Below are 11,597 nucleotides of genomic sequence, written 5' to 3' on the forward strand. Positions count from 1 at the left end.
TGTGCACTTTACTGTGGAGTAGACTAATTAGCTCCATAGTAAAGCATAGCTGTCTACACATGCACCAGTACTAGGGCACAGTAAATTAACTAACTCCATCATAAGATAGTACTGTTGGGGATAGTACTATTTACAGCAGGACAATTTACTGCACTGAAACACACATGTAGACAGTAACCACAGGTGTACATTGTGCCCAGCCAGCCCAGCCAGTTGGGAGGCTGCTCTGCCCTGGCTCAAATTGCTGCTGTCCCAGACACATACATAGATGTTGTACCCCAGAGCAGTTTACTCTGGCTCAGACAGCACCAGAGTTTAGTGCTTTACCTTAATTTCATATGTAGATACACCCACTATGATTAACTTGAAAAATGTTTTGAGCATGTCTGTACAGTCAAAAGATCACACTAGATAGCACTGGAGCAATATACAGCACACCTACTCCACCCTGAAATGAAGGCAATGTAGATACCTTCAAATGTCATTATACCTGTAGCAATAACCACGCCCAAGGCAAAAAGGTTCTGGCACACACCCACTACTGTCCTATGGGTGGACCCACTGCATTTGTCTGAGCTATGAAGCATGTATCCTGCGTCATGGCAGTACTTCCTAGGATAGTCCTTTGAGGCCTTTTATGTTTTGGCAGCACAATAAAGATGGGGAAATCATTTTTCATTTGTTTCATTTTTATTTAGTGTAGAACTCTGTAAACATCTGTAACATGGTCCAATAGCTGTCCTTCACTTGAGTGGACTGGAATTTATTAAGAACATCAAGTGCTTAGGAACCAGTGACTATCAGGAATAAAGCTGCCTTCCAACTGTAATCTTTTTTCCTGGCAGATACAGTGTAAAGCACAGATGTAATATAAACCTTCTTCGGGCAGCCTCTGAATTTCCATACATTTTCCACTCTGGTGGGGTTAACTGCTCCATTTGCCCACTTATGGCATTTTGTTAGTTCTCTTTACTTCTCGTCAGTGGTATAACTTGGGCAGGGTGACCAGGGCAACCACCCCAGATGCCTGCTTGGAGAGGGGGAGAAAAACAGCTGCAGCTGGCAGCCACCCAATCATGATTACAATTGTGCCAGTGGAAGTTGCCCTGACTCTGTGCAACTAGAAGTTGCCCCTGTGCCCTGGGTGCCAGACCATGTTGCTAGGCTGCTGCTCCTGGCAATATGTGATGTTCAAAAATCACTCAGAGCCAAGGAGTCTGACATGGTATCTGAGTTCGAACTGATCAGTAGTGCATGCATCACATGAGACTCCAGCCAGCAGTCCCTTCTGGCTTATGCTATACCTCTTAAAGGTACAGTTTCCTACGCTAACACTAATTTGGGGGTATGGTATTTGAGGGTAACATTCTGAAGGGTTTTTGAGAGATACTGGATTTGCATCATCCTAGATATGGAAAAATAGGTCTAGAAATGAATTATAAGAGGATTATACTGTGAGCCTCTCAAAGGATGGGGTCCATCCTTTTTGACAGCAGCTAGCAAAATAATGAATACTAAAGAAATGCACAGGGGGAGTCAGAGCAAAATAGATATTTCAGAATGAAGCTAGTCCAGTCTCCTGTAGCTCTGCCATATCTGTTATGTAGCCCTGGTTTTTACAGCGCAGTAACACAATGCCATCTATTCACCCACAGTCACCCTACATTTTAACAGAAGAGCTGGCTTGTGCTGTAGACTGACCAGGTCCAGTCCCCTCTCCCTCATGCTCCTCCTGGAAACTGAGACCCATGGGATACTTCTACTGGTCTTATGCACCTCTGTTTCTGGAAGATGCTGTGCACAGTCAAATTGGGAAGGGTGGCACTATGAGCTTGCTTTCCTGTCTACTTTAATGTTATCAGAGAACCTTAATGAGGAAGGAGAGCATGCATGTGTTGAAGTCCTTTCCATGCTGGCTGTACACCAGGTGTGTGGGACCATTTTACCTTGCAGCAGCACCACCCAGTTGGGAACCACTGAGATAAGTTCAGCATGGCAATGGCTTTCAACTGGGGATACCACCACATTATCATAGAATCATAGAAGTAGGGTCGAAAGGGACCTTGTAGATCTTCAAGTCTGACCCCCCCACCTGGGCGAGAGAAAAGACTGGACTCAAATGAGTCCAGCCAGGTAGTCATCAAGCCTCTTCTTAAAGATCCCCAGGGTAGGAGCCAGCACCACTTCCCTAGGAAGTTGGTTCCAGCTCCTAGCCGCGAAGTAGTTCTTGCAGATGTCATTAACTAAAGTGGTGGAGGAATGACATTACTTCAAAAAGGTTGAGAACTACTGATATAAAGGGAGTTTCAGGTTATTGTTATGAAATGTAATGGAGTTAAGACTATTTGTCTGTGTGGAGCTTTCACAGCAGCCACAAGAAAAGGCTTTCAGTGAGAGAAGCAAACTGCTTTTACGCTGTGAACACCCAGAACAGAGTGGGTGCTGACTGATTTAGATCATTTGACCTGTAGCTGCATTCAGCAACTGTCTGGAATGCTTTTGTGGGCCCACTTTGTTACTCCAAGTTGATAATGTGGCATGTGTTCTCGCAGCTGTTCAGACAGATATTTTGTACTGGCAGTCAGGCCAAAATGTTTTCTGTAATTTGAAATGTTCAGTAATCATAGTAATAGTATCCAGAAATAGTATTTACAAGCTTGCCAACAGGTGCTGGTTTATTGCATAATTTTTTGTATGTGTCTTAACGTCCCAGCTCTTTGGAGGTATGTGAATAGGTGGGAGGCTGTCACTTAAAACAATAAATTTCCAGTGCCCACGCTTGCAGAGAAAATTTTGCAAATGTGACCCAAGCTCATCCTAGAAACTCAAAAATCAGAGAGCAAATAATCACTTAACATTTATATTTTTAAATCTCATATTTTTTATGCCTTTAAAATTATTGGCAAAACTTATCCCTAGCAGAAGCATAGTCCAATTAAGTAAAAAAATTGGAATTCATACTTCATACTCAAGTCTTGAAAATAAACGGTAAAGTCTTATGATCTGCTTAATAGAGAAGCTGTTTGTATGACAGTGATACTGAATTTATAAACTTATGAAAAATACCACACAGGCTGTTCTTGCACATAATACAATAGGTAGATAGTGCTCTTCATATTAGCTAGCCAAGTATGCACACATGTGTGTGTATGTATATGTATGTAAACTATATAGATAAATACACTTTAGAAGCATTCAGTTAAAAGGACTATTCAGATACTTGTATTTAAGCACTTGCTTAAGCAATAAAGAGAATCAGGGACAGAGCTCAGTACTTCAAGGACTAAGCCCATAGAGGAGAGCCTGGCTAGAACCTAGCACTCAGATGTGTGTGTCTGTAGAAGTACTTTTTATATGGAAATTTAACAAAAACATGAAAAAAAATACGAACATAGGAAATTCATTTAAAATGCTTTCAACAGTTTACCATATTGTGTTCTATCAAATTTCTTTTGTGTCACAGGGATCTGGAGTAGTGTGTTTTCCTTGAATATTCTGGATGCTTGGTATATATCTGTCCATTCAGAAGAGTTTTGGCACAGATGGACCAGAGACAAAATTATTGACATAGGTCAGTTATTTTTACATTGTATTACTATTTGACATTTTTTTTACATACTATGCAGTGCAGCCTCGCATATAGCACAACACATTTTTCTCCAGCTGAAAAGAAACTGGAAGCTTTGCTAATATGCTAGGGACCTAGGGGTATATTATTCAGTTTAAGATTGAAGCAAAAGCAAGGATATCTTTACTGGAATGTCTATTAATTTGCTATATCACATATTGTATATAAAAAACACAACTAGGCAAAAATAATCAAAAGATGTTTTTCATTAGTCCTGTAGTCTTCAGACTTAAATGTACATCTCTTTTTCAGATTCATTGAACAAAATCTAACATTCTTGAGCATCTTGGCAATGCATCCAATGCCCCACTTACAATTATTTCTACATCTGAGCTAATGTTCACTTGAGTTAATGTGTCCATGCCTGAGTTAATGTTTTTACCTAGAGATAAAAACAATCTATGAGCTATGAAATAGGAAATACATTACCAGGAGCAGCTAACAGATAGCAGAAGAAAGGATAGCTTGATTAGTGGAACATTAAGACCATTAAAATGGAGAGAGGGTCTTCAATACCTGTGGAATTAAAAGTTTAGAAGGAATTAGGTAAGAGTATAATGAGCCATGAAGTCAATTGACTCTGTCACTGCTGCCTGAATAGAAATGTTGATGCCACTACCAGGCAGCTGTTTTTAAACTTTGGGTGAAAAAAGAATCAAGAGAGGTGCATTGCACCACAGCACCCCACTGGGATCCACCCCTGAATCCATACTACAGATGAGGGTATGGAGATGGAAGAGAATTGCAACAAATAACCTTATGGTTTACCTGCTTATATTTGCAAGCAGTAACTTGTTGTTTCCAGTTGTTTTCAGAATAAGAATAAAGAGATTGGCAATGCTTGAAAAAGATATGAGCCTTTCATATGGACTCAGTGTATGCATGTGCAGGAGGGCAAAAGGAAGTGAGGGAGGACAGGAGTGAGATGCATGGCAAAGGTGCAGGGGGAAAAATGGTTTCGGTACAGGGTACTATATGGGGTAAAGTCAGAGATAAAGAGGAGGAAATTACCATCAGTCGAATAGGAGCTTTCAGTGAGGACTTCAGGAAGAAGGGGCAGATTTAGAGAAGGTTAGAAGAATAAGCAAACAGATTAGAGAGACTGTATATAAGGAAATAAATAAATTAAAACAAACCCCAACATCTGGTCTGGTCTGGTATATTGCAGTATGCTACACTAACTTATGGCGCAAGATTCTCCCAGCAATGAATCCCAACCTAATAATTTTTTCATATCATTCCTTCTGCAGAAGAAGAGTCTGTTCTGCCTCCAAGGCCAAATGAGCTAGATACTTGTGTGGTTGTTCCTCGAGATAGCTTTTCAAACATTTTACGAGATCTGGTTCTGTTGCGGCCTGCCATTTCAGAAATCCACAATTTTCTAAAGGGCTTCCATATGCATGATGACTACCTACTGAATAAGTTTTCTATCTGGAAAGGTATGGCAATAACATTGTGGTTAAAGGAGTTTTTTACATATTGGCTTGGAGATCAACATTTTTGGAGGAGATCTGTAGACCCCACTTAAAGTAAATGGTGTTACTTAAATGCCTATACTAGTTTCTTTGTGAAGAATCTCAGAGGGTAGTTCTGCAGGTAGCAAGATGTGGTATGACGATTTTAATGTTGTGAGTATGGATGGATCTGTTATCCAGCAGTGGGAAAACAATGCATTAGTTGTGTCAATCATTACTGTATTCCAGTAGTTTCAAGATTTGCTAAGTGCTGCCACAACATTTAAGAGATTGAAGTCTCAGCTCCCCTAACAAGTGCCTGTAAAAACTTTTTACTGTGATTCTGGAATTCTGTGCTTAAAGATCAATTCTGGATCTTCCAATAGTCTTTCTTTTTATCGCAGACCCCAATCATAGTCTGGTCTCTTATCAGAGACTCTGTCCCCCAAAGTAACAAAATTTGATATTCAGTTTAGTTTCAGTCCCTGAGTCTTCCATAGTTGCACTATCTTTTTGTCCCTTGTTTAAAAAAACCTATCCTACAACTGGTTCTGTTCTGAAATGTGGTACTTATCAAATTTCTGAAATACACATTTTTAGATGGCCCTTCCCATTTCAGTGAACTGAAAACTTGTTAAACATTCAAAACCATCTATTTTTAGAAATTTTTAGCAGTCTTATGAAAGTCTTCCTTTTTCCTGGTACCCGTAACTTGCAGATATAGAGGGAAGAGCCAGTTAAATTTCCTCCAGTCAACTTCTATATTTTTAGACACACTAAAGCAAGAAAAAATATTTCTTATACTGGAATTATTACTATTGGTATTTCTATTACTACTATGCATTTTAAAGCTTCTCATGGGCTTGAAATGTTAGAATAAGTCCCATGGGGATGGATTAGTGGCCAGAGGGCAAGCATGGCAGCTGAAGGGCACAGAATACATTCCTTTATCACACTGGTTTGCAATTTATCACATGGGTATCTCTTCTATACATGTTATATGTGTGTATTTATGAATCAACTGCAGTTAAAAAGCAATCTTTTACCTTTCTTTTTTTTAACTGATAAGAGAGAGATTACTGGCTCTAGCATATTACCCAGCCAATAATATGTTACCTACCAATGAAAGCATAAATAGAATGTTTAGCTGCAGCAATTATACAGATAAATACCATATTTCCTTACATGTAGTGAGCCCCAGAGTAAGATATGCACCTTGTTTTTCAAAGGAAGAATGAAAGACAAAAAGATCTTTCATTGTAGTGAGTAACTGAATGGCAGCAGCTAGAGAGTTGAGCCTACTCATTGTTCTGCTCCCTTTGTATCAATGCAGACTATTTTTGCTTTTGGCCAGTAAGCAGCAGACTCTGTTCTTACCATATTTCTTGCATATAATGCGCACTCAAATTTCCAGCAGCTGTTTTTGGGGAAAAAAGATGCAGGCTGTATGTAAGAAAATATGTTATGATTTGTAACTAAGTATGTAAATGACCTCATTATCATAGTATCAGATCAGTATCATTATCATATTATCTTTGATCTTTACTCCTACAAACTAAGGAAGTTTTGTTCTCATTTTTTTATGAAAAACAGAGGCAAAGAGAATCTAAGGGTATCATGTAGATCAAGACCATGATCACACCCCTTTCAGAATACACCATGGGAGCAGCAGCTGGGGACTTATTTTAAATACCCAAATTGGGTAAGAATTCCCCCCTTCTTACCCTATGCTCAGTGGTACATCTCCTCCCTGCCCTTCCTATGTCCCCCATACCACCTATCACTGCTGCTGTCCCCACTTTCCTTGGCTGATCCAGGGGTAGAGAGAGCTCGAGAGCTGCTTGTAACTGCTCTGGCAAGGCTGTGGGGAAGCTGGGCTCAGCCAGGAACAGCAGCAGCAGCAGCAAACAGGTTCCCTCTCCTTGCCCAGTCTCCCTAGATGTTCCCTGCCAGCTTGGGAGCAAGGTCTGGGAGAGGGAACTGCTTGCCACTGCTGTTTCTACTGTTGTCCTCAGCTGAAACCAGCTCCCCACCCAGCCTGCCAGGAGCAGTTTTGGAGCTCCCCCTATCCCTGGGGCAGCTGGGGACAGTGGCAGTGGACAGCAGTAGGGTTAGAATGGAAGGGGAGAGGAAGGGAGGTACCACTGAGCACACAGGGGTGGGGGTGCCAAGAGCAGGGTGTGGGAGATTCTTATTTGATTCAGGTTCTTTAAAAAAGTCACTGGGCTGTTGCTCCTGTAGAATGGTCTGCCTGTCCCAGTGGGGGAAGGGAAGCCAGGAGAAGGGATACAGCCATTCCTTCACTGCCAGTTGCTGCTTTTTCACCCCCTATTACAAAATCCTGGATCCACTCATGAAGGCCCAGTGCATCCCCAGCACTGCTAAGGCGGTAAAGCACGTGTGTAGATGTGCCCTATGTCAAGGATCTAAAGGAGAACCAAATTCCCTTTCCAGACTCTAACTCTTCACTTTCCTCAGAGGAATAGCATACCTGCTTTTACACTGGCATATGCTCTTGACAAGATCTGTTTTTCTTGTAGACTGTGCACTTGATTCTGTCCCCAACCAGCTGACAGGATCAGAAGACCAGCTCTTCCTGATAGATACTGCATTTGTCTTCGAGACCAGTTATCCACCACTTATGCGGACAGAAAGAAAAGTGGATCTCATTTTGCATTTCAACTACAGTTCAGGATCACAGATAAAAGTGGGAATTATGCACTTTCTTCTATAATGTTCTTTCACCAATGCTTTAGGATTTAGCTGCCAGAATTATTAACTCCCTAGTAGCAAACAGTGAGAGGGAAATATCTACTTAGGAATCAGCTTGAACTAACAAATTTTCAGTAGTATGAATCAGTACCAGTATAAACATCTCTAAAAAGTAGTACTGACAGAGATTGCCTGAAATTTCTCTCACTTCTTCAGTGCGTGTGCTATTTAGCAAAAATTTAATCTGGGTATATTTGGATTATCTAAATGTGAAAGAAATTTCAGAATTTTTAGATCCTATTTTTAACTTGACACTGAAAGTGTGGGGGAGTGTTTTAGCTACTTTTGAAGAATTTAGGTTTATAATTAATGACTTTATAAGCATTTGAAAATTGCATCTCCTGTTTGGAGGTGGGCTTTCTTATATACGCATTAATTCACACAAACTCCTATGTCAGGAAAACTGCACATGCAGCGCAAGAGTCCTGTTTGAGTGTTTGACCTCCTAGTCAGACACAAATAAAGGCAAAAAAAATCCTGAATGCTTCATCAGGCTTGTAAATATCTCTCTGTGCATTGACAGTGGGAGTTGGACTTTTAAGTAAAAACAGGTGGTCCTTTTCTTTTTTTTCCCCTTTCTGTGGTAACAGCCTTTGAGGGAAGCCTCTAAATACTTCTCAAAGCAAGGAATTCCTTTCCCCAAAGTTGTGCCTAGTGAAGATGAAACAAAAAATCTGAAGGAATTCTACATGGTTGGAGATAAAGAGGGCCCAGAAACTCCTATAGTACTGCTCTACCCACTAGTGAATGACACCTTTAGAAACTACAAAGCACCTGGTAAGTTAACAGCTGCCAATCACTTAACTGAAGTCAGCAGGAATAACCTGTTCATCTTTTGAATTCCTACTTTTTATTTCAATCCAATAAACCTTTATTGGCCAAGTATCTGTAAAAGATTTTTCTCACTATTGGATCAGGTCTTCTCAACTCTGAAACATATTCCAGACTCCACAATCTCAAAATTTTTAATAGAGACCAGTACATCAGATCCATTATAGAGATTTAGCCAGGTTTCACACTGAACATTTGTCCCCTTCATTTGGGATTATCCTGAGTCTTTTTTATTTTGTGAATCGCCCGTCATAAATGAACAAGGTCCCAAGTATACTTTGAGTTTGCAGTGTCAGAAATTAGTATACCTATTTTTTGCTATACCTCTGATACCTTCTTATGGAAGCTATAGAATTTATGGTGTACACTTTAAAAAATGCTTCCAGGCTTATAGTTATAAAGATAACCTTGAAAATGTAATCCATGTGTAAACTGATGTAATGATACCAGCTGAAAAAATTACTCTGAGATGTGAATCGCTTCTCTTCACTTCAGTGGGTTATTGATTCTGAAACCTACAGAGGGCGCTTAAAGGTTAGTATAGCTAATTACTGCAGTGATGATCATTTTTAGCAAAGCTATCCACCTAAACCTTGCAACTTCAGTTGGCATCTTTAGGAGTTGAAAGCATCAGTTGCCCCTTGCCCAGGTATCGAAATCTCTGGATTTCTCTGTGAAAACTTCCAAAACACAGTTATTTATTATTTCTATGAAACTACAATATACCAAAACCCCAAAATTTAGGAACAGCATAAAATACATTGGATTCAATAGAAAAATAGATATGGGGCTGCTATAATGATATTATTAAATATTTTTCTCTCTTTGTCATGAAAACATCAATCCTTTTTTAATTAAAGGAAGCATCCATAGATTCTCCAGGGTGCCCCACAGTCCAAGTAAATGCAGAAATAAATGCAGTTTGCCACAAAACACCTGAGGTCTTATGATCAATATCTCTGTCTGAAACATCCCCTTTTCTCTTTTACAATACAAATATTTGATTGTGGCACTGTAGAGTACTCTTCTATTAATGCCTCCTTTTTTCTGCCAACTGCCATCAAGGCATCTTCTTTTTCACATTAGATTATTGATATCCCATCTCATCTAAAAACACTGTTAATGTGTCCCTATGTCCTGACTTGTAGAAGGCTCAAACACCAACACCAACACTCTTCTCCACTCCCTCACCACAGGAGGCATCTGATTTCCACCAGCCAACAGAGATCTGTTCTACAGGTCTTTATAGAGAATTTAAAGAATTTATACTGTGTTTATCATTGAAGTAGCTGTGCACTTTTCAGTAGTTACCCAAGATGACTAATGTCTGTGACCCATTATTTTGGTCTCTTATTCTCTGCCTAAAGAAACAATGTTTATAGTGGAGTAGGGTTCCCACACCTGGGGGTGGGGGGGCATTTCTATGTTTTGTTTTCTTGTATTTAATATACATGTTGCTATCTGTTTATGTTGGAGAAGGTCAAAAAATGTGTCTTGCAGTTGGATCTGACAGATGCATGGCATGTGATGGTCCTTAATTTGAAAGGAAATTCATTCCACTCTCTTGCATGAGCCTCTGAAAGTTTTGCCTTCTTCACAGATGAGATTTACCATTTTAACCATTATAACCATTATAAGAAAGTTGCATTGTACCATAAAACTAAATTTGTTGATCCCTGAGATTTATCGTGAACTTTAGGAATTTTTAAGATGTCTTAAACCTGGTTCATTGAGCAGTAGTTGAATTTGATTTGATGGTATACAGAAAGCCTATGCAGAGAGAGTAGAGAATAAGTTTGATGAGCTTGAAGCAGCCTGCGTTTCTGAGATGTACTGCAGTATTCTGAATTAGCTGGAATTGCTTAAGAGACAAAGGCCTAAAACCACAATACGGTTTCAATAATTAACCCAATTGCTACTTTTCCTTTAGGTGTGATGCGCAGCCCCTCAGAGGTGGCAGATGGTGACATTGATGTTGCCAGTACCAATGGTCCATATAATATAAATAATATGCAATACTCAGCGAAAACTTTTGACAAGCTAGCAAATCTGTGTTACTACAACATCGAGAATAACAAAGACGCTCTTCTTCATGCTTTGCGTATAGCAGTAGAAAAGAAAAAAAAGTGTAAGAAGTTTTCACCATCTCAGACATCACTCCTCTGAGATTATTTTTCTGTATGTTGCACCACAGAGAAGGGTGCTCTACTGATTGTCCAGCACTATGGAAAACAAAGGAAATATTCTTGTGTTGCTGTTACTGAAGAAAAGGAACTGGAACAGAAAGTGACACGGGGCGAAAGAAGAGCAGCAGCTAAAAATACAACTTAGCCTGTCATCATAAAAATGTAATGTCTAGCTGTCAGGAAAGGGTATAAATATAAAGAATAAATCTCATTAATGAATGAATATGCTTCCATGGTTGCCAGCCTCACCAAAGGGGCTAAATTTGGAATGGACCTGAAAACGAACTATGGTACAACTTCTACATGTGGTCTTTCAAGTCAGGGTTGAAGTATCTTGGCAAAGAAATGCAGGGAAGCTTGAATTTAACAATGTTTTGCTCTACATATAGTATAAAGAGAGGACATCTGCTTACCAGGACTGTAACTCCAAAACTGTAAAGGAGAACAAAATCCATTTTTCATATAATAACAACATAATGTACTAAGATATTTTTATGTTAATGTAAATAAACATGAAGTTTTGTGCAGTTATTTGTTGGATTCTGTATGCCAAAAAAATCATATTTTTAAAACAACTTCCTTCTCTATTAACTGAGCAACTAATGACAGTGGTTACCTCTATATTCGCAGCAGCTAACAAAATATTTGTAAAAGAAGATGATGCAAGCATCAGAGTTCAAAACCAGGCCTGAATATAAATCAGTGTCACAGTATTTTAGGGAGTTT

General features: G+C 39.5%; 1 protein-coding gene across 1 annotated transcript in view; it reads left to right on the plus strand.

The window, feature by feature from the left end:
* Window positions 1-11,280, plus strand: part of LOC149871849 (cytosolic phospholipase A2 epsilon-like) — a 59,455-nt gene extending 48,175 nt beyond the window's left edge. Inside the window, exons 17-21 of the mRNA XM_090034644.1 lie at window positions 3,464-3,571; window positions 4,879-5,067; window positions 7,623-7,789; window positions 8,445-8,631; window positions 10,616-11,280. Coding sequence (XP_089890770.1) covers window positions 3,464-3,571; window positions 4,879-5,067; window positions 7,623-7,789; window positions 8,445-8,631; window positions 10,616-10,851 — 887 coding nt within the window. The 3' untranslated portion in view covers window positions 10,852-11,280. The remainder of the gene's footprint in view (window positions 1-3,463; window positions 3,572-4,878; window positions 5,068-7,622; window positions 7,790-8,444; window positions 8,632-10,615) is intronic.
* Window positions 11,281-11,597: the final 317 nt, after the last annotated feature.

Source organism: Crocodylus siamensis, chromosome 2 (genome assembly GCF_052110815.1).
Source record: "Crocodylus siamensis isolate JL-2025a chromosome 2, ASM5211081v1, whole genome shotgun sequence".
Classification (NCBI taxonomy): Eukaryota; Metazoa; Chordata; order Crocodylia; family Crocodylidae; genus Crocodylus; species Crocodylus siamensis.